This window comes from Simochromis diagramma, unplaced genomic scaffold (genome assembly GCF_900408965.1).
Source record: "Simochromis diagramma unplaced genomic scaffold, fSimDia1.1 OVJJ01000321.1, whole genome shotgun sequence".
Classification (NCBI taxonomy): domain Eukaryota; kingdom Metazoa; phylum Chordata; class Actinopteri; order Cichliformes; family Cichlidae; genus Simochromis; species Simochromis diagramma.
Genome location: NW_024386772.1, coordinates 11,010,163 through 11,033,764, shown reverse-complemented (window position 1 = coordinate 11,033,764; position 23,602 = coordinate 11,010,163). Strand labels below are relative to the sequence as shown.

Below are 23,602 nucleotides of genomic sequence, written 5' to 3'. Positions count from 1 at the left end.
CACTTGTTTACATGTATCATGTTTGTACTCCATACAGCTATCGGTGAGCTTCTACATCTCAAAGATTCTCAATAGAAGTGATTATCTGGCCCATAGAAATGCACATGGATTCATAGATTTCCCATTGTCAATAGATATGTCCTGCTGTGCCGTGACTCAGTAGCTACTGTGTTGTTTGTCAACCAGCTGTACAATACTGGAAATAGAATTAGCCTTGATTTGAGACCATGAAAATGTAGCTGTCATTATACTCTGTAGTAAGCGTCATAGCATGTGTTCTGCTTACTGTCCTCATTTTTTGCCAAAGTGACTTTGAACTGTTGACTGACAGGGCAGCGACAGCGAATACGAAATGGATCAGAGTCGGCAGAAGACCCACTCCTTTGTTAACCACTACATCAGCGACCCCACCTACTACAACTCCTGGCGGCGACAACAGAAGGGCGTCACTCGTCCACCGGCATACGGCTACTCCCAGCCCGAGCCCCTGGTGGAGCAAGAGTCACGACAACACCCACCACCCGTACCCCCCCTGCCCCCTCTTCCCCCTCTCCTCCCCCAGAGCGCCCAGTCACCACAGCCCCAGTGCCAAGGCCAGGGCACCCTCTTCAGGCCTAAGGGAAGCCGGACTCCCACCCCCTCCCTGCTGTCCTCCGACCCCCCCAGCCAGCACAGCACCCTGTACCGGCCCCCCAGCAGCCTCGGCTGTGCCGCTCAGGCACCTACCGCGGGCTTCTCCTCTTTTGTTTGACACACAGCTCTCCTTCCAATAACAACAGGACCCTGAGGACGAAACTTTGATTTTTGTTGTTGTTGGTTTATTTGTATTTTGCTCCTTTTCTTCTTCTTTTTTGATCTTTAGTTCTGTCTTACCGACAGAGTTGTTGCTCAATATTAAGCATTGCAGGCATCTTAAATAGTGCTTTCTCCTCTGTGAAGAGTGTATGTATGATTGTGCTGAGTGTGTATGGTTGGTCAATCTGTGTAATATGTATTTTATGAAAAGACAATCATTTGAAAGTTTTTGTGTTGCTTTAGCAAATTAATTTGAACGATCATCGATGTAAACAAGAGAGAACAGGACCTGAAGTTCTGAAAAAGAAATCCTTGTTTTCAAACCCCTGTATTATTGTTTAACATGAGAGCTTTATTGAAAACAACCACCTTAGAACCATATAGAGTATGGACCACTTGCATTGCTGAGACTGGACAATGGAAAAACTGACTCTTGTGGAACAAGCGATGCCTAACAAAGAACAAAATGTTGTGAGAAAATGACTCTGAGTTGGAGAGAGGCACTTGCGGTCACTGTAGCCCTCAGCTGCCTTTAAGTTTCTCACTCTGCCTAATCATTGTTGGAAATGCATTGTGTATTTACTATATGTACTTGTCTCATCTTGTTTACCAGATATTTATATCAAGCAGCTTCAAGCTCAATATTTTCAGAGCATCACTAGTGAAAATGTTATGAATCACATTAAAGCATTGTGGCACCTTTATAGTAGTCTGAGGATGTTGATTGTGTGCTCATGTCAGTAGATATACAAGCAAAGGCAAGCTTTATAATGTGTATTTGTTTGCTTTAATGTTATTCACAGAAAATTACTAAGACCCAAAAGCACAAATCCCCTTGGTTCATTAGATACATACACTTATTGGCCACTTTAGTAGGTACACCTGTTCAACTTCTCATTGAACTCAATCATCTAATCAGCCAGTCACATGGCAGCAACTCAGTGTATTTAGGCATGTAGACATGATCATGATTAAAGTTCAAAGAAAGCATCAGAATGAGGAAGAAAGGTGACATGTTTGTTGGTGTCAGGTGGGTTGAGTATTTCAAAAACTGCTGATCTACCTCATCAAAATTTAAAATAGAAGGTTCCAATGGTAGGGTCGGGATTTGGTGTAAACAACAATAAATATGGATCTATCCTGCCTCCTGCCTTTGTTTTAGGCGGGTGCTGGTGTAATGGCGTGAGGGGTACTTACTTGGCATATTTTGGTCCATTTTGTACCAATTGATCATTGTTTAAGGGCACAGCCTACCTGAGTATTGCTGCTGACCACACCCATCTCTTTAAAACCCCAGTTATTTGGCTGCTTCCAGCAGGATAACACACCATATCAGAAAGCTCATCTCAAACTGGTTTCTTGAACGCTACACTGCACTCAAATGACCTCCATGGTCACCAGATCTCAATCCAATACAGCAAATTTGGGATAGGTTAGAGTAGGAGATTCATATAATTGATGTACAGCTTAAAAATCTTCACCATCTGTGAGATGCTGTCAGGTTTGTATGGGCATCCAATGCATGTATTATTAACAAGCATATGAATCATTATATATTAATAGCTGTCAATGAAAGAAAATAATAACTCATTTTGGTTAGTTTAAAAGAGAATGGAGAGTATCCATATCCACTAAGGGTTTCACAATGCAATAGATTTTACCTATAGCACAAAACCTTTACTTTTCAAAACTACCTCAAATTTTGGGGTGTTTCTTGATGTACTGGGAAGAAAACAGGAAATCAGTCACTTACAAAGATACAAAAGAGTAAATGATAATGTGCGGCAGGAGAAAAAAGTATGACGATGTGTGAAATCCGTCAGAATGGATTGTCACTTTTTTTTTGTTCATGTTACAAGGTGTGATTGCATTTATATAATTTCTGAATACATGATTCGTGTTACAGCTCATGGTACCGTAGGCATATATTATAGTGAGAAATTTTCCAGGACATTTTTGCAAAGCTGTCTCTTTAGAAAAGGTGAATGGATATTGCTGTGCTGGAGTGTGACCTATAGTGTGCACACTAAAGCATTCAGTCTTCAAGGTCTAAAAATGTAATCTGTCCAATTTCCAATGTGAACATCTCTGTGTACATCATTAAAAAAGAGAAAGAAGCAGAATAGTCATGTTAATGCTAACTCTTTAGAATAAAACATTCTATTTTGTAATGACCTTTTCCTCATAAATCATAATGAAATAGTGGAACACTAATGAAAATAATTACAGGATTTATGATTCTGACATAAAGAGAATTGGCAACGAACTCATTATAAATGAAATCTAAACCATTTTAAAACCTGTAGAAATTAATTTTGCACAGACAGTCTTAAGTAGAGCATTTTGTATGATCTGGAATGCAAAGTCATTTTTAAGTGACACCTAATCCTACAGTGTACAAATGACCTGAATCTTAAACAAAACCATAATTGGGATGCAAAACAGCATGAGATACTGGGAAGAATTTGAAGAAGAACCTGATCCAGTGCAAGCATGCTGAAAATCTTAGGGATGGTTGGACAGGTAATCCCTTTATTTCGGGCCAGAAAACACTGATCTTAACCAAAGAACAGAAGGATCAGGCTCAAAGGTTTAGGGGTAAGGTGAAATCAGAAAACATCTTTCCACCATGGATATATTATATATAAATATGTAATTCTTCCGACTTGACTGAGCTCTTCACTCTAAGGAGATCACAGACAAATCTTCTGCTCACACACATTCAAGCCAAAGAGCGTGAGACAGAGACAGAAAGCGAGGCGCTCACGCAGATGGGGACAGAGAGCAGGAAAGAGATAGATCTGCAAATCTGGCACAGTTTTACATTTCAGTGAAACGTCTCCTCATGGGACTGACTTAAACAAAATTTGTCCTATTTCTGACTGTGTTTGTTGGAGTTCATAAGACCGCATTGGCAGCACAGTTAACTTGTCTGGTTGACTGGCGGGGGCCAAGTTATGGTGTGTGATAAAGAGAAAAATGAAAAGTTACAGCTTTCAAACGGTTTTAATGTGGGGGAGAGTTATTGTTAAACCAGAAGTCTTCTAGTTTATCTTATTTCACTCATAGATACAGTACACATAGTGCATTTCCACTACATACACTTAGCTCAAGCCTCTTCTGCCAGATCAGTTAAAAACCTGAGGAGATGCTCATTTCATGAACACTGTCAGCTCCCCCAACTGTTTTCTTTTCACAACATTTCTCTGCAGTATGCAGAAGTTTTTATGCACTAGTTCAATCAAGCAGAACTGCCTAAACATTTGCCATTATACTTGCCCTTATATGTAGTGAACAGCTAAATTGATCTCAAACTGGGCAAAGTTACGTATTTTGGGGAGAGGTGACATGGCTAAATGGTCATCTTGCATCCAGTAGCTTCACAGCCACCCTACTCCAGTCTGCTAACACTATAAAGTTTAAATTGAACGTTTGAGAATGAGAGCAAAAAGCCAGATGATTTTAATTAACGTCAAACGACAGAAACGAGAACAACCGAGAATACCTAAAGAATGGGGTGGAGTGCAGCCCAGACAATATTGGATAAAAAATCATTTTCTGATGTTCCATTAGACAGAGGTGTCAAAGATAGGTTAACTGGTGATTCTAAACGCACCGCAGGTGTGGATGTGAGAGTGTTATTATCTGTCTCTCTGCGTTGGCCTTGTGATGTGCTGGCATTCTGTCCAATGTGACCCTTTAATCTTGCCCAGTATGAGCTGCGATCCTAAGTGGGATAAGAGGTTCAGAAAATGGATAGAAAAAAGGAAATCCCCTCCACTATTAAAGAAAATACGATTTTTTTCTCCTTTTATATCCACTTGGCAGTTGCTTAAAAAAGCTCACTTCATACAACTCCAAATGAAAAGGAAGAGTAGTACAGCATGAAATGTTAATAAAACAGAATGTGATGATTTCTAAATCAGAAAAACCCATAATTTACAACAGAAAACAGAACTCATATAAAATGTTTTAACTGAGACATATTACTGTTTTATCAATGATATTAGCTTCAAGTAATTAGGTTAACTGGCAACAGTTTCACGGAAGTAAAGATGGGCTGAGGTTCAGCAGTTTACCCAATTCAAAACACTTTGAGAAATCACTGTCTTTGAACACAATTCAACGTGTCATCCACAAATGCAGGTTAGAGCTCTGTCACACAAAGAAGAAGCCATATGTGAGCATGATCCAGAAACACCATCTTCTCTGAGCCAAAGCTCGTGTAAATGGACTGAGGCAACGTGGAAAACTGTTCTGTGGTCAGGTAAATTGAAATTTGAAATTACTTTTTTGAAAAACATGGACACTGTAACCTCTGGACAAAAGACAAGAATGAACATATGGCTTGTTAGTGGCACTCAATTCAAACCACGGGCTGCTGTTACAACGAAGATGGGATACTATAGAGTGTCTATGTTCTCAGCCATCCAGGTCACAGTAATGTAAGGAGCTTGGAAAGAAAAACAACTAGACTTCTTTAAGTTACTTGAAGATGTTTCACCTCTTATCTGAGAAGCTTCTTCAGTTTGGGTCCCAGGTATGTGGCTCATGTGATGAGGCACATGATCAATAGTGGGTCAGCAACACTCTTTAGGAACAACTCCCACAAGGCTTAAATACCAAGGGAGTTTAAGTTTACTCTCATCATAAAAAGCCATATTCTCTCATCAGCTGGTGAGACAGATCGTCGGAAAAAAGCAAAGGCAGAAATAACTTTCAAATATTTGTAAAGGACGCCAGGACATGCAGTTAAATATGGAACATTGTGGTTTCAGAGAACAGCGTGGAGAGACAGACTTGCGTCACTACATACCTTGTGAAGTACGAAAGTGAATAGTCATGTCATTGGGCAGAATGACTTGTGTCCTTTAGTAATTATCAGCCATTTATGCATACCTTTCTCCTCAGGTAAAACCTGGGGTGCATATTTCTGCTTATTTGCATTACAGAAGGTACTAATGAGTGGACACTGACCGATGTCAGCTCATCAACCACAAGTTCAATACACAAGATCAATGCACAAGATCAAAGGGTTTGTTAACTCAATACAATCTTTGCTGTTATCAGAGAAAAATGTGTGGACGTGTAATAATTCTGACTAACATCCTTATTGGAACTGTAAAAGAAATGAAGGGCAAAGCTCACCTTTAAGCAGTTTGGCAATGTCACGCCTTCAAATCCCTCTGAAAACACCAGTCCCGTATAAATTTATCTTTGCCAATTTTTACTGATTTATTTAATACTTAAATCTTAAAACATGCAATGCTAGGCACTAAAACGATGACATCATTTCCCCTTTGACAAATGAACAAAGATATTCTCTACTCTTGCTCTCCGAAAATATCTAATAAGGCAAACGTAAATGAGTATTGTATAATACTAGAAAGGATATGAAGAATCATTTTAAAGAATGCACAACACTGCTTATTGATAAATGCTTATTACACCTTGGAATATAATAGCATCAATAAAAGGCTTAATATGCTCCTGGGTCTTTCAAGTACATTTTCTTGGTACATTAATTATTAAGTATTTAAACTGGCTAACCTATTTATATATTTATTATTAAAGATTTAATAAATTATCTTCGAGGTTTCCTTTGTGTCAGTGCGTCAAGGCAGTCTGAGTGGCCCCATGCTGGCACCCTGTGTCTTTAAGGACCCATGTAAAGAGGGCGTGTTCAAGCGCACTACCGCAGCAGGCGTTGAAGTGAGTTCATGCGCTTCAGAGTAGCAGCAGCGTTTGTAAGGATGTTGTGACAGCAGCTGTAATATTTCTCTAAAAAAACCGCCACACTCACGGGTCCATCCGCGTTGTTTGGAGCAGAAAGAACTAATCTGAGCGCCTCACGGCTTGTTTCGTTTGATGAATGCACCCCCATTGTTGGTCTGCTGGGGGCCTAAAAGTGGAGCAGCACCCGGCTTTTATGAATGGGGATGCTCGGTAAGCGTGTGTACTTTAATATTTGTACTTGCACTTAACATAAAACTGATCTTCTGGGTTGTGTGTGCACTTCAAGGACGCGTTTTAAACCGACATTTTATCGGCCCGTTCACCTGCGCGCACGGGGCTGCTCATGCTTCTAGTCCGCTGGCCTATTATTGTTCTCCTGCTGTTGACCCACCCAGAATCAGCGCTTTATTGTATATGATCGAACCTCGCTGATCGGCAGTGAGCGCAAGAGTGAATCAAATGCTGCGGAATTAGCGCTTATTTCTTTGTGTGTCTGTTGTCGAAAGAAACGAGCCATTTTGTCCTCTCAGAAACAAATTGAGTTTATTTGTGTTTTTTGTTTGTTAGTTTATTTGGGGATGCTTTGAGGTTTAAGCGGATACACCATGTTTCCTTTTGCTTTAACCCCTGACTTTACTACAAACGACAACTCCCATAGGCCTGACTTTTAGAACACATGATAAACTTCAACAATTCTCATAATTAGGCCAGTAACGTGTTTGATGGCTGTGCGTATTGGGGGTCCTTCATATTTTCTTAAAACACTTTGACTTGCTTCTGGGAACTAATTCTAGAGTGAGTGGAAGGTGATAGAAGGGCGTGATTTGGCACATTTCCTCGAAGTTGGAGGTGGCTTTGACTTTATCAGATAAGGCTGGGAAAGAAAGATACGTTATACAGTTTCTGCCTCCTTGGAGTGCACATTCACTTTGTCCAGGTCTTTGTACAGTTTTCCTGGTAAGGCTGGCACTTGATGAGTTCACTGACTGGTAGTGTGAGGTAATGGGCCTCAGGTCAGCGGGCTATCTCTCCATCACCCTGCACTGATAAGAACTTACAGCAATTGTCTGAAGAGATGATGTTATCAGAGGTCTGTGCTTGTGAGGAAGTTACGGTGGCTTTTAGGAAATTTGACCTGCCTTTTTCAAAATGTGCAAGGGCCTTTTATGAGATGTGAGGTTGTCTTGGAGTGGTGTGATGGATTCAGGTTGATGACACTGCAAACATGCAAGCATAGTTGACCAGATTTACATGTTTTAGGCTTTCTTTAGCCTGTTTACTTTGTATTTTATACAAAGTGACAGGATTTTAAACCAGCCCGCACAAGTTCTACTCCCTATGCAGTTCTTTTTTTTTTCCTCTTCTTTTAAATTACAAAGTTGGTGTCTAATTGCCTGCAGGAGGTGGTTAGTGCCCGAAGGTGAAAGTTATCCTTCCCTCTTGTGTTGTTGGACACTGTGCCAAGCACCCTGTTATTATGCACAGCACAGTGTAGACAGGATTTGTTGGCTCGTATCCTGGGAAGAGCATCCTGCTAATAAGTTTGTTTACAAGAGCAAGCAAAGTTGCTCACTTTTAATGTGGATATTCCAAAATACATCTGCGGTAATGCTGAAGGGAAACTCAGTTATTTGTGGCTACTGGCTAAATAGTCCTGCACCCATGTTTGCAGTTTGTGTGCTCATTTGAGGCTGTGTGTGTGTCCTGTCCAGCCCCTTCACATTCCAGGAAATACCAGTATAAACTGTTTTTTTTTTGTGTTTTTTTTTTTTTTTTTTTTTGTGTTTTTTTTTTTTTTTCTTTTCCCGGAATTCCTCTGAGGATGGTAGTAGGGAATATCTGGGTTACTTTGGAGAAGAGCCTTGGATTTGAACTTGTCTTTCAACACTTACACAGTACAGATGTATTTTAGCCAGTTTGGCTTCTGACATATGGCAACTGTCATTAGTTTTCTGCCACTTACCTTTTTATTACCTTGTCCAAATATCAAATACTGAGAGTTTATCATATGACAGTGTGTGAATGCTGTGTCTGTTTGTTTTTTTTTTGCCTTTTGTTTGGCTGCATTGTGTTCTAGTCCTATCCTGCATGCTGCTTTGTTGCACTGTATGCTGGGGCCTGTTAGCAAGAGGTAAATGTTTGTTCTGTTTCCTTGTTACTGGATGCACGTATTGCATGGAGTTGATGTCATTGTACCAAAAGACAATGACAGGGACTTCTGTTTAAACTCCAAATGTGATCAGAGATGTCCTCTTTCACTCTATTTGATTTGTTGTTTAGCATTTGTGTGACATTCATTGTCCATTACAATTGTGCCATAGATACACAAGCATATTTATTTTATTTAAAATAAGAAATAAAAAAATAAACAGAGTTCGTCCATGTCCCACCAGCCTGTGCTTTCCTTTGCTTGTCTGACGTCATAGTTATGGCACTGCAGCACTTTCAAACAGGAGTCTCCAAATCCTATTGCTTTTCTGATTTCTAAAATGCTTTCTGGTTTTCTTTCCATCAAGGAGAACAGATTTCTTCCCAAATGGTTCAAAATAGAACCTCATTCATCTTCTGCAGCTCTTAAAACACCCACCACACAGACAACTGGGCCTGAGGCCAGAGCTGTCAACAGCTGTTGTGACTCAGCTACCTGGTGTTGTAAAGATCCGGTTGTGATCGTTTTCGAAAACGATTAAAGTCACCTGGACCTGACGCTCTCCATGTACTGATACATATTGTGTTTGGAGTCTGCTTTTACACACACAATGTCCTACAGGCTTATTAAAACAGGGTGTCGATGGAGATATGAGCTGTTTGTTTGACTAGCCTGTCTGTAACACAGTATTATGGAGAAAAGCCTTGTTTACGTTATGAGTGATCAGGAAGGGCAGGCTGAGAAGATTTCCGGAGGGATGGGAGGGTTTACTGCCTAATTTTCTCCCTGCCCTTCCTGTGGATGTACCCTCCAACACGTGTCTTCATTAAACGGCTCCATCATGTGCAGCTATGTATGTCCAGCCTGTCCTTTTGGGAAGTTCTTGGCTAATTGCTTGTTTTGAAGAGACTGATTTTCAGTGATGTGTCTCGGTGGTAATTAAGTTATGCTTTTGCAACTGTGTGCATCCACATTTTAAGAATGCTCAAATGTCTTCGTGCATACAGAAAGGGACAGTTGTTAATGACTTAAGACTGGTCGTTGATCTTGCAGATCCAGCTGGAACAGGATGGAAAAAGTTGGAAAGGTATTAGCTTAATGTTAAGTGGTTGCCTCTGGCATGCTCACTCGTTGATATTGCCAGCGTGAACCTGCTTTCCGTCAATTCCCTGTAATTATTCCGAGACACTCTAAATGCCTCTAAATGCATGTTGTGCCTCCCACCCTCTGTTTGTATTTAGATAGCATGCCCAGTACACAAATGACGTTGGTGTCCAGCCATATTGGCTCCATTTTCAGTAGCGCAATAGTTACTTTTTATTCTGATCAGAGATGATAGCAGAGCCGGGATGGATAACATTGTTTGTCTATAAAAAGGCATTGTAGATCCATGAAAATAATGTTTATCAGCCTTGTTTAACCCAAAGAATACTTTTCATTCTTGAAGCGCAATGCAGCATTATTGTTTGCCATCCACTGATTGTGCCTGTAATAGAAGCTGTCAGTTTGATCACAGCAGAGGACGGAGAGAAAGAGATGCTGTGTCATGTCTGGAGGCTGTGTTGGCTGTAAATGTAAAAGAGACAAGTCATCCCCTCTTGGGTATCTGAGTTCAGCTGGTGCACGTCGAGCACGCCTGTTTTCTGCCACAAACCCTTTCAGTGACTGCCGAGGTGTCACCTTCTGTCCTGGTCTTCATCACTTTTCTTCCTTCCAGCTGGATGATTTGCTTTACTTGTAAATAGCTCCAACTTGAATAGTCTGCATGGTGAATACAGTGGCATTTTCAATTTTAAAGTGTTGCTTCGTGAATGTTGGTAGAGTTCCACGCTAGCCGCTTTCACCTCTTATGTTGAGAAAACGCCTACTAGCTTTGTCGTAAAATGAACAAATGTGTGTAAATAAGCAAAAACAAAACAGTTGTGCAGGAAACCGGCACACACTGGTGTCTGTCATGCAAACAGACCTAAGCCACAAGTCTGCAACCTAGCTAGCACATTCCCCACATGTCAAATATGAATATTTGTGGTAGAGGGTAACCCACTTCAGGCTAGTTTTAGTGATCATGGATTGTGTATTGATCTGTCACCTCACTATATATCCTGATATTTCAAGAAAACTTTGTGAGGATATTTATGATGATAAAGAAAAAAAGTATACATATAAATAAATAAAAGATGTTTTCCATCCGATATTTTTCAGTGGCACTACTGTCACACTTCCTAATTTTCAATCGAAACAAGGTGCCAGCAGTGACAGCATCATTAGCATGCAACAGTCATGACACAGCATAAATTAAATGTAAGCTAAACTTCTAAGTAAAAGTATAAAATAGCTGCTTAAAACTTTAGTATAACAAAACCTAAAGTCCATTGACCCAGAGCCTGCATAATATTGTCACATGAAAAAAAATGAATAGATATTTTCTACCTCTTGCTAAAAGCCCTGCTTTTCCATCATGTTACCGCATAATTTAATCCATCCAAGTAATTTCCATTCATCATTTGCTCTTCCTGTCGTACGGCGCGCAACCAGCGAGTGCTAGCGATGCTTGATTGATTAGTTTGTTTATTTTTGCACATCGCCAGCTACTAGTATCTCCTCCTCCTGTGCCGTCCTAATCTGTAACTCGTTTGTTGTTTCCACCTTTAGCAGGAAGAGTTTTCTCACATATTTTGCAAAGTGCTGCACTTTGCTGGAGGTTTTGAGGTCGTTCTCTTTCTAGGTAACAAAAAGTCATCGATTTGTAGCTCTTGTTCCCAAACGTGCTTCTCCTTGTTGTGCACATTAGGAAACGTAAACATATGATATTGCACTATAGGACACTTTTATTTTATTTTTTTACATGTACTGAATGATGTCATGACAAAGGTCTTTATCAATACAAAACAAAAGCTGTAAAACTTGTGAAAATACAATTAAGTCCAAAATCTATGGATTTATTCACAGTTTGCAAAGCCTTCCAGTGGGCGGATTGTTGGGCGGATTCTGGCCCGTGAGCTTTGTTCGGTTTACACGATGGTTTATCAATGCAATGTTGTATTTTTAACACTCTTAAAAGTTCTTGTCAGTTTGTTCTTGCTGCTTCTCTCAAATATTCCCCTCACTGTCTATCTAAGGATAGAAACGGATTTGGTACTCAGCAACATGAATACCAATTCCAAAACCTACAGGCACTTTTATTAGCAGGAAGGCTCTAAAAACCTCTTGTTCTTTGATCCCTACAGAACGGTGTGCCCCACTGGGTGAGGTGTGACACTAACACAGCATATCTCCTAACAGCAGCTTGTGAGGTATTTGTGGTCACAGAAAAAAGAACAAAAAACCCCCCAGAAACAATTTTATCTTCTGGTCCCTGTGTTATTTTTCAGACGAATTGAATGGTTGAGATGTTTTGTTAAACTCTCTGTGATTATTGATGTTTCTACATTCATCATTTTCTGGAAAATAGGTTGTCTTGGGGTGTGCGATTTCCTGATTTGACTGCATGTCCATTTGGGGCTGTCGTGCATTGAAGTTTCCCGGAGTGCTTGGTGATGTGCCCAATTGTCCTGTTTTGTTCAGCCATTGGTGTTTTTCTTTAAATATATAAACAAACAAACAAAACATATCAGGGCTTATTTAGTGTGATCATGTCTGTTCTGAAATGTTTTAGCTTCCGTGCTATATAGGATCTGCATGGTGAAATGGGTGGCAGGGTGTAAACGTACCAAAGATACCCTCTCGGTCAACACGTCTGAAGCTGCAACACCACAAGCGAATGGCACGTCTGGTTGATTGCCCCAAATGGACGATTTAAGCAACGGCTAAATTTGGCTTTAGCGTAAGAAAAAGGGCTTTATTTGTAATTTCTCATTAGAGCAGTGTGTTTTCTCATTACTGTATTTATCTCAGAGGGCATCATCAGCTTGATGTCTGTCCCCCGTTTGTTTGATTGAGAGATAATGTGATTTCCACTGTTTGTCCTTTGGCTGCTCCTTCCTAAATGAGATATTCAGGCCCGCTAACTGAGCTGCATGGCAGATACCTATCTACTAGAGGCCATTTGTCTGCGTAATTAGTAGAGTATGTGTGTGAGAGTCTGTGCTAGCCTGTTACTGAGCAACTGTGTACCTCTTGGTGGTGTTGCACTTAAACATTTGGGAATAAATTAGGCTTTTCACAAGCAATCAGAATGTTTACAGATTGCTTGATAATTGGAGTATTTTTCAAGCAGAGCAGTTTTCACCATTTCTTTTTTTTATTTATTTCTTTTTTTATTTCCACACAGATTTAGGGTGCATCATGTGGCTTTTCCTCCCCCTAATGTCAGTTCACCCTCTGGTCATTCGATTGTCCGTCCAGGTCAGTGACTTCAAATGATGCGCACAGCGAGTCTGAACCCCTCCCGTCTTCCAGACAGCAGAATGCACAGAGCACAAAGAAGGCGCATCAATACTTGGTTCCGGAAATGGCCCATAAGTCATGGTTGAGACTCGGTTTATGTGTCTGCGAGTGATCTCTTGTGTTTCGGTATTGATTGGCTCGGTGCGAGAATATTGACAAGAAGTGAGAAGTTATGCTCGTCTAAGGTTTGCTGTAGAAAACTTACTGAATGCGGGTTAATTATCTCAGTGAATTTTGACTCGTAGGTTAAACTCGTAGCTATTTTTCTTTCCCCACTTCCTCCAGTGTGGCATTTGTTTATAGCTGTAAGAAATGACTGCAGGTTTAGTGAGGTTACTGTTTCATATTAGCGCGCTCCTTTTTGACCTCTTTAGTAGAAGTAAAACAGATTTTTTTTTTTTTTTTTTTTTTGCTCTTTTTTTTCCTGACTGAGAGATTTTTTTTTTTTTTTTTTTTTTTTTTTTTTTTTTCTCCCCTCCAGGTTTAGAACTACTCCATAGCATAAATACATCTGGCAAAATGGGTTATAATACAGCTTATAAAAAAAGAACAACATGAGATGACAGAAGAAGTGGAGTAGCACTCACAACTGTTTGGAAACATTCCAATGTACTCGTGGTTACTGCAGTATGTGTGCATGCGTGTACTGCTGCTTTTACCGAGCAGCTCACAAACACCACATCAAGGCAGGTCAGTCAACCTCATAATCTATACACATCAGTTTAGACAGCTCTAGCTTTCAAGAAGCTGTACTGTCAAACTGAAGAAATGCAGATGTGCTTCATTTGCTGTTCATCCCCGTTCCTGTCCCGCATGTTAGTGGGCTCTGTTGCAGTTAGATCATGAGTGTTGTGAAAGTTTGTTTATAAAGTCAATCCTCCCCCCTTCACCCCTGGTGCTGCGATCCAGCAGTTCCCACGCTAACTGCTGCCTTCTCAGGCCCTTTTCCACTCTCCATCTATATCTGCCACTCCCCCACCCCCTACTCGTGCGTGCATGCACTTCCGCAAATATGACAAAGCCATAAATATAGAAGGTCTTGGGTTGGATGTAAATGTGGAACTGCAGCGGTTTTTGTTTTTTTTTTCTGGTACGATGTGGTTTGGAGCTGACAATGAGAAGTCTGTCTGGTGGTCTATAGCAAGTTTCTGCATCCATATCCCTGTGATGGGCACCATAGAGCTTTTCAGCTTGATCCTGGCCTAGAGGGTGATATAGAGGAGTGGGAGGGAGGTTTTCACCATCTCCGCTTTTTTGATCCAGTAGTTTTTGTTTTTTTTCTTTCCTGTGTTTATGCCACCCAGGAGCAACTATTCAGAAAAGAAAAGGCTGTTATTTTGGCTGGGTGTGAATATTTGGCCTTCCCTGAAACAAATCAGAACAGGCAGCTACAAAAATAAACACATTTCAGCAAAAAGTGACCTTGTTTATGTATCTTGTTGAAATCATTTGAGTTCATGGAACGTTTTGTCATCACAACTCAGCCTCTGGTTTATCGAGCTTGCTTGCTTTTTTTGTTGTTGTTGTTGTTGGTTTTTTTTTTTTTTTTTTTTTTTTTTTTTCCTACAGCACCGGAATATTTCTGAGTTTTAATCGATTTCCATTTTGGCCAATAGAAAGTAATAACACAAGGTGAGTGAGCACAGGCTATGGCTGACAGAAGGCCATACGTTGCATTCGAAGCCTGGAGCCGCCCGTAGCCTCTGACAGGAAACGCTGTCGCTTGCACGAGGGAGGGTGTTTCTATGGAAACCGAAGCAGGTGAAGGCATTAACAGGAAGCGGAGAAGAGACTCAGCTGGCAAAGACAGGGGGTGGAGACCGAAGAATGAGGTCAATGCATGCAAAAGCCTGCCACTTTAAACAGCTAAAATCTCTTCCAGCATAAACAGAAGTGACTTAAATATGTTTTAAAGGGCTTTCTTACAAGAAAGCTAAAGTCAAGGTTAAGTGTTCATCTTCCTGTCTTAGGTTAAGTAAACAAAGAAAACGGCACTATGAGCAAGCTAGAGAGACGCACGCTCAAGCCGGCGAGGTAAACCTTTTCTTCAGACATGCTTATGCACAACCACAGAGATTTTCCATCCACAAGTCAGCTGTGCATGTGTTTTTGATGTCTTTGTGTGGAAACCGCTTGCACTTCACTTTGTGGGCCACCATGAGAGTGCTCTTTTCATGTGTATTTTATATAATTGGACTGATGGTTAATGAGACGCCCTGCTCCTGCCCTCCAGTGCATCACCTGAGGAAACGGCGGTGTCTGGCTGGCTGCCTGTGGCGGGGTTTCCTCTGTCTGAGCTCTCAGTAACGTAGAAACACAATTTCTGTCAGCTGTCATAAACCTCCGGGGGCTTAGACACCACTGCCTAAGATGGGGAATACATTGTGATTTCTTTGTTGCAATAATCCAGCTCTATAGTTGGATGACAGGGGTATCATCGTTTTTGATGCATGTATAATTGTCCTTTTGTCAGTAGAAGATAGTTTTCGGTCTTGCAGTGAAGTATACTTTGCAAAAAAAGAAATCTGTGGCAGCTCTCAGTTATCTTGCCTTGATTCATGTTGGTCTGTGGTTGGTGTTTTCCTCTAAGTTATAGCGCTGTTTAAGTAAAATCCTGTGGTGGTCTACTTTTTTTTTTTTTTTTTTTTTTTTTTTTTCTGCAGCGTATTTTAGAGTTCATCTCACAGAGTTTGCTCGTCATTATAGACTCAATAATTGATAGCTTCAGCTCTTGCAATTAGTGGCAACATTTGGAATTCCTTCATATGTTTTTTTTTTTTTTTTTTTTTTTTTTTTTTTTCTCTCTTAGAATTAAAGGGCTGAATGTTGACTTTCTTGGCAACATAATTTAAAATCTATACTTTAGCTGGACCATATAGATTCTTTCTTTTTGCTTTCTGCTGGTTTTGAGTCAAGTTAGAATTTATTGTTTGAAATCGATTTGTGTGAGTGGACACACTTTGAAGTTGTTTTTTTTTTTTTGACTAAACAAACAATTTTGATTCAATTATGTCTGTTTCTAACTTATTGTGTGTTTTTTCCAGGTTCCCTGGCTGATTGGATTTAAGGACCATCAATATTCATTCCAAGATTTCAAAGAAGGACTTTCCCAAAGATTCAGGTGATCTTTTTGCCACCCAGCTACCTCTTAGTGCACAACAAAACCCCTGATCAGCCACCATGCCGATCTTAAAACAGCTAGTGTCGTCCTCCTCCCAGACAAAGCGCCGCTCCCGTATGGACCTGACCAGGGAGATGATCAGTGCTCCCCTGGGTGACTTTCGCCACACCATGCATGTAGGCCGCAGCGGTGATGCTTTTGGCGACACCTCCTTTCTCAGCACACGCTCAGGGGAACCCCCTCCCGAGTCCACATCCTTTCCTCGCTCTCCTCGGCCTGGGCTCCTGTCACGCACCTTTAGGAGCAGCAAGCGCTCCCAGTCGGTGAACAGAGTGGACCAACAGAAAGATAGCGCCCTGGTGGTCCCCGGAGGATCACCCACCTATGTAAAAAATGCCATGTCCCTTCCCTTTCTCAATGATGAAGACGGAGGCGACAGCATGGTGGCAAAGAGTTTGTCTTCAAGTCCGCTGAAGCTCCACAGCGACTTGGATGGGAGAGGTGCGGTTGCAGCTACTCGCGCTTTAGAGCTGGAAGAGCGAAGTTTTGGTGAGCTGACTGAGCTCCCAGAGAGCTCAATTCAGTACGGAGGTGGAATGAAGCATGCAGTGTCGGTTATGTCTTTCCACGTTGACCTGGGTCCGTCCATGCTGGGTGAAATCCTGGGTGTGATGGAGAAGGAGGATGATGATCTTGGCTACGAGGAGGGCAAGAGCAGCGAGGGCTGCACCTCGCCACTGCTTGGCGCCCATGGTGAGGAAGAGGTTTATGTAGAGGGTGAAAAAGATGAGGAGCAGGTGGAGGCAAATGAAGAAGCAGAAGAGCTGCAGCACCAGGCATCTATGCATCTAGCCAGCTCTGTTGATCTGAGGCAGGAGGACGGAGGGCCTTACACTCCAGAGTACACTCCTGAGATACGCCCCAAACACTTGCAGCACCTAGACAGCTGCTCCATGTCCAGTTCTGGGTCTGCTGCTCTGGATGAGAAACCCAGCAGCCTGATCTTTGCAGGAGATACAGATAGTGCCACCTTCAGTGCCCCACCAGAGGAGGAGAGCAACTTTTCCTCTTTCTTGGAGGATGAAGATGATGAGATTCATGTATGAGAGTCTGGTGGAAGAAAAAAAAATAAGAATAAGCTGTGGAAGTGGTTTATGCGCAACTGGCAAGTCCTTTGACAGTGTGGATTTGCAGTTAAATGGGAAGACGATACTGTAGTCAGGAACTGTGCGAATGGCCCTTTGAAGAAGATGGAGGGTTCCTCCTTTAAAGGGCTACAAAGAAAGAGTGACTGCTCCTTTAGGATGTGCCCAAACTCTGTCTGTCAGAGAGCCTTACCCTCCACTCCCTTTCTGTCAATCTGTGACTCCCTTTTGAACACCGAGGGAACTGACATAGAAGGGAACACACTTTCTGAATATGGAACATTCCAGAAGTAAGCAGGGAGTAGTGGTTAGAAAAGAACTTTTGTAGGAAAAACACTTTCCACAAGTAAAACTCAGTTCAGCCTTTCTCTTTCCCTCTCTCTCCCCTCTCGCTTGATGTGTCACATGTGCTTTTTTTCATTCGGTTCGCCTCTTTTCTTCACTCTGGCTGTGGGACGTCATGAGGCCTGAGCTAAACAGAAGGCCTCTGTCACAACAGGATCACTGGTGGGTGTCTTGTCACAATAAAGGGAGCTGTGGTTGTCACTGGTGTGTGCGGCCCTGCACTGAGCCTCTTTCATCTGAAGATATTATAGCAGTACCATAGATCTATCAGATTTCTTTCTCCCTTAGTATAACTTATGTATCTCAGGGTCTTTGTGACACTGTTTAAAGAGTACAATTTCCTGCTGTAAAGCTGGACCTGAAAGCCAACACCAAATTGTCTCCTTTTTTTTTTTGTAATTCACTGAGTTTCACATAGACTCTGTGAATTGTAGAAAAGGAAGTAGAGCTAACGGAGATGCATTGGGCTGAACTAAACAGAAAGCAAGGTGTTACTACAGCAAACTGGAGGTGTGAGGAGTAGTGTAGCCCACTCTTAGTTGTCTTTTATATCTTTTCTGATGCATTTTTCCTGATAATCTCCATTAATTAACACAAAGTGACTTTCCTTTAGTCGTGTCAAGTTCGAGTTGAAACTGAATAACCACTTCCTTCCTTTTTTTTTTTCGTTACATCCGAGCAACTGCAGCGGTGCAAGTGATCTGTGTAGAAGATTTTCTTACTCAAGGGGACTACCTATATGTGTAAACTATTTTCACCACTACGTACGAGTAGGGCTTCACTGTATATGTGACGGACGAATTACATGTGACGGACGAATTACGTGTACCAGGAGGCACAAGTAAATCAGACACTACTAGTATTTGGTGTTAAATACCTGCTGTTTTCTCTAGCTTTGTTAGAAAGAAATCTTTACTGTGTTTGTTATGTCTGGAGAGTGGATTTAAAAAAAACAAAAAAAACAAAAAAAAGGCGGGGCGGGGGGGGGGGGGGGAGAGACAGCCAGCAATGGATGCAAGAGCATTAAGAAAAGATTGCTATTTTTGTGCAAGTTGCATAGTCGTTGCAGCTCGACTGCCTTTCTTGCATCATTAAAAGCCATGGCCAGAAAGTATTGAGGCTTAGTTGGGCTGATTGACTTCACTGCCTTAACTGAAACTGACAGATGTGCCAAATTATGATTTTTTTTTTTTTTTTTTTTTTTTTCCCTCCTTCTTTTCTCTCTCTTTGCTTTTGGGAGAGTCTGCCACTTACATTTCACTTCCTTCTCTCTACAAGTATTCACTGTAAGTTTCAGCATGCAAATTAAGATAAGTGCTATAAGGTGTGATGTCCTGAAACTGAAGAGGTTGCATAACTGGATGTATATCACTCATGCACTACAAAATACACGCAAGTAAATCCAACTGTTAATTGGGTGCGAATGAGAAGTTGTTTGTGTTTTCTGTGTGATATTACACCATATTTTTGTCCCCACTGTATATTTACAGCCTCTTTTCTGTACTGCTCAAAATAACCTATATTTTTCAATAAAAGCTTGAATACCTTCACTGTTTCATATTTGATTGTTTGTTTTTTATGTGAGTACATCAAAAAGCAGTGTGTGTGTTAAGTGCTATCCACTCAGCAGCATTAACAAAGGAATTCCTTGAGTGCCTCGTGTTTCCTGCCATTCACCATCTCTCCAAGCAGAGGAAGGAAGGAAGCAATTCAGACCTTATTGGCCTTAGTTGTACACTTTTCTTAAATATACAATAAAAAAGAGTTTTGAGTAAAGCAGTGCATGTGGAGGAGAAAAGCATCTTAACTTAAAGGCTTAGTTTAAAAAATGTTTTGGTTAGGTTTTTTTTTTTTTTTTTTTTTTTTTATTAAATCGTGCAGGTGTGAGAGGGGTGAAAGATGGATTCAGGGGGGAAAGTTTATCACCGAGGAGTGCTGCATTGACAAATAGCGAAGACGGGCAATTTCTCTTACCTTGGTGATTGGAGGATGGATGAGCTTTTTACTCACCTGAGACCGGGATCCTGCTCATCATCGCTGACTCAAAGCTGCTCTGTCATTTTTGATTTTAAAGGCAGTGCTTTGGCTTTTCATGCCCTGGTGAGCCCCCTCGCAGCACGGGCAAAGTCCGGCGCGCTGTTTTGTTAACGCTCGCTGCAGACTGTTCAAGGTCTTATCCTGCATCCCTCTGCATTAAAACTGCATTCAGAAAGCAGCGCTCCGCTTCTCTTTGGTGTCTCATTTCGATTCTACTCTTTCATCTCCACTTCAGGGAATGTTTAATCTCTTTCCACTTTGAGTTTTTCATAGTCACATTATGCCAGTGTCCAATCTGCCAGAGGGCTAGAAAAAGTCATTATTCTTACACTTGTGGTAAAGCAGCCCATTTATATTGATTGTTGTGGTCAATACAAACCAGTAGTGGTATTGATCCTTCTTTTCTCTGCCTTTATAAAGTCATTATTCTTCTCTCAGATTGTTAGGATTTTTCTTTGAGAGAGACTAAATCTTCCCTGTGCACCACTTTGGCATTTGATTCTGAAAATCTCAATTTGAATTACTTCATATAACTGGGTTATATAAATGGGTGACAGTAAAGGGAAAATCTCATTGGAATGAAGTTTAGGGGTCACCAAGAACTACCTCAGTGTACCTTACCACTGATTCCCCAAGTCCCTGGAACTCTACTGGACGTTGACAGATAATCGCTCATTTGACGTTTTCATGATGATGATAGTGACTCTATCTAGAGTCATTTCCAAAAAAGGAGTTGCAGCACACACCATCACATATGTTTTGCATAATTTTGATACTCATTGAGCCAGTAAGTAACTCTTTTATGGCTCGTGGATCAGAGCCTTTTCTTTTTTTTTTTTTAAAGCTTAAAATAGACAAATCACATTGGGATATAAATGTTCCATCATAGGTTAAAGGTGGATCTTTTTGAAGAGACCATTCTCTCACAGTGGACAGATGCACCTAAATGATGACAGGTTTAGGTCTGCACAGTATAATGGAGCCCCAGTTTCCCCTTACTGTATGGGTCAAGGGCTCAGGTTTTTTTCCTTTAATTTGTTTCCCATCTGTTTTATTATTACGATACAGCTGCCTGCTGCAAGCCGAAAAGCTGTTATTTACTGCCATCTAATGGTTGCAGTGGTTATTTACTGCCACCTAAAGGTTGTTCGAAACTCATGCAAAAATGGGTGTGTCAGGACAAGGGCTGGTTTGACTTTGAGGGTTGTAAATACCTGTGTGGCACTATAAACCCAAGAACGTATTAGCTGATGTTGCTCTTGTTTTTAAAAATGCATTCAGAAACCAAAGTCCAAAAGGAAAACATTCAAATGAGTTTTCTTGTGGGTAATCTTGACGTGAGCACAATTGTTTGTCCCACACTGGAGACTGCTGATTTGTTCAGGGGGCTCAAGCCACCTCCCTCCCCCATAGAAAATCATTGTAATTTGAGTCTTGCCTTGCAGCTGTTACACTCTCTCAAGCGCCCATTATGCAGCTTTTCATCTGCTTCGGAGGCTGTCAAATGTCATTTCCCTTTCGCTTTCAACTTTCTTTGAAAGCTGTATTTTCTTACTTGGGCCACCAATGGGAGGCGCTCATTGCCTTTAGGTTTATTAGGTTAGGAGCCTCTGCCTGGACTCACAGCCCTTTTCCGCCAAATTCCATCAGCAGACTTGCAACTCTTCCAGGAGGCTGAAGGCATGCTGAAATCTGGAAAGTATTAAACAACCTGCTGGTGAAGGGGATTGAGGAAGGGAAGGTGGGGGGTGGCTAAAGGAGTAAGAGAGAGGGGAATCAAAAAAAAAAATGGGGAGGTGGGGGAAAATAGGAACAGAATAAAAAATTGCTCATATACCGCCCTTTGCCTGTCTCTGCTACATTCCCCTCCCCCCTAAAAATCCAGACCACTCCCCAAGAAGCTACATATGCAACATTTTTTTTCATATCTGCAGCAGTATTTCGCAATTCCATTTTTTTTTTTTTTAAAATGGGTCATAAACAAACAGCCGTTTCTCCAGTATAGCTGTACTGTGGTGTGTGTGTGTGTGTGAGAGAGAGAGTGTGTGTGGAGATGTTTGCTGGAACACAAGTGGAAGGCTAGTGCCAGGGCTGAAAAGCCCCAACTGTGTGTTTGTGGTTGGTAGCGAGAATGAAAAAAAAAAAAACTGGATGCTATCCAGACATCCTTTCCCATGCTTTGATACGAACATCTGTGAGCAAATATATACACAATGTACAGAAGGGTGTGCTAAACTCTGCTGAGAAGATCTGCTTTTAAAAAAATGTATAGAATCGCAATCTTATTTATTATCATAAATACTTTTTTTTTTTTTAAAGCTGAGTTGTTCCTTCAGGAGAGCGAGATGGAGCACTAGGGATATTGGCATTAACAGGAGCTGCTAACATAAACACTCCAGTACCCAGTACTGACCTCTTGACCTCTAAAACCTGGCTCTCCACGACCAGCAGCAGGAGACCACACACACGTGCTGGGGGGAGGAGTACAGAGGATGCAAAAAGTCTCTGGTGTTCTTGCTGTAAAGAGCTTCACATGCCTTAACTGAGGACTGTGAAAAATTAAACCATACTCCAGACATCTGTGTGGCTTTCCCACTCATGGATTTTTGCAGGTTTTTCAGAATGTAGGTATGGCTTCCCCATGTGGAAAAGTTATTTGAAAGGAAGCCGCTTCTGTCTCTTTCGTTCTCCTCCCGTTGTTGTGCAATGAGCAGTTTCCGTTATAAATGTGGAGACTTTGTCACAGCCTCCTTGGACTGGGCTCAAATCTTCATGGTAAAAATGTGGTTTTTCCCCTTTAGCCGAACCACGTTTGCTGAAATCACTGTAGACGTAGCTCACTTGTTCACTATGTTTTATAACTGTTATAGCAATCAGTTGACAATCAAATAACTGGAACAATTTAACACAAGGATACGTGGTTAAATTTTTATTCTGCATCCAACATGTAGTACTTAAACTTCAACACGGAGGACTAATTTTTGCCATCAGGATAAAAAAACATGATTCAACCCTTCATTTTCCATGCTTTGCTTCTGTCTGTGCGGTACTGCCTTCACCCCATCTCATTCTGCTGCAGAGCACAGGTCCTGCAGCCGAGTGTGTCCCCAGGAGGTCTGGCCTAGTCTGCACCCATGCACCCATGACCACAATAGATAGAGCTGGAGGCTCTGCTGATCTCTACACTTATTTCTGCCAGAGGCCGCTTTCCTTCCAATGCCAGTCATCTACAGCTGGTTGAAACTGGAGGAAGGCGAGCACTCTGTATACCTCGGCTCCTGCACTCCTCCGGACACCCACACATTCGGTCTCTGTCAAACGTAAAGCTTTTGCACATAAAGTTTTGGACAGTTATTGGCAAAACAACACACATTTGCAATTCATCAGCTTCTTTAAATATAAAGTTAATAGATTTAAATATATACATGTATATATACTGGGAACCTACGACTGATAAAACAAGCCTTCAGGTGTTGATCACACAGTGAGACTTGGCGCCATTTCTACTGAGGCACTGTGTCTACACAATGCACCCCTTGTTTGGTAGCGACAGCATGTCCACAGTGGGGCAAAAACTGACCTGGAAATTGAACACAAAGGGTCACTTCCTGTTGTCCAACTTTAAACTTTGACCTTCCGGCCCTTCTTTTTTCTCCTGACAATATGAGTAATAATTGTCCAGCTTTCACAGCGAGGGCAGAGAGAGCTGAAGGGCAGACAGAGATTGATGCCTGACGCTAATCTGGAAATAAGTGGATCCTTTCATGCACCACATTTCATTCATTAAACATCTCTTCTATTCAACAATCTAAAGTTATTTTGAATATTTTATTAGCCCGCATAAAGCACATTTATAAGCATCTAAGTAATTCCAGTCCGTCACATCAA

General features: G+C 41.4%; 2 protein-coding genes across 6 annotated transcripts in view; both read left to right on the top strand.

The window, feature by feature from the left end:
• sdk2a (sidekick cell adhesion molecule 2a) overlaps positions 1–1,499 on the top strand; it is an 86,544-nt gene extending 85,045 nt beyond the window's left edge. For all 4 annotated transcript variants that reach the window (XM_040048439.1, XM_040048450.1, XM_040048431.1 and 1 more), the window contains exon 45: positions 332–1,499. In XM_040048439.1, coding sequence (XP_039904373.1) covers positions 332–751 — 420 coding nt within the window. In that variant the 3' untranslated portion in view covers positions 752–1,499. The remainder of the gene's footprint in view (positions 1–331) is intronic.
• Positions 1,500–6,472: 4,973 nt separating this feature from the next.
• cdc42ep4a (CDC42 effector protein (Rho GTPase binding) 4a) lies at positions 6,473–18,629 on the top strand. Of its 2 annotated transcripts, none has more exons than XM_040048473.1 (2): positions 6,473–6,741; positions 16,111–18,629. In XM_040048473.1, exon 2 carries the CDS (start codon positions 16,247–16,249, stop codon positions 17,291–17,293), a length of 1,047 nt encoding a protein of 348 aa, XP_039904407.1. In that variant the 5' UTR covers positions 6,473–6,741; positions 16,111–16,246; the 3' UTR covers positions 17,294–18,629. The 2 variants fall into 2 exon arrangements, with proteins under 2 accessions (XP_039904407.1, XP_039904415.1); XM_040048481.1 differs by lacking the exon at positions 6,473–6,741 and adding an exon at positions 14,650–15,100.
• Positions 18,630–23,602: the final 4,973 nt, after the last annotated feature.

What these genes read in the sequence shown, in the direction of transcription:
- cdc42ep4a (XM_040048473.1), top strand. Translation starts at nt 16,247, where the DNA reads ATGCCGATCTTAAAACAGCTAGTGTCGTCCTCCTCCCAGACAAAGCGC.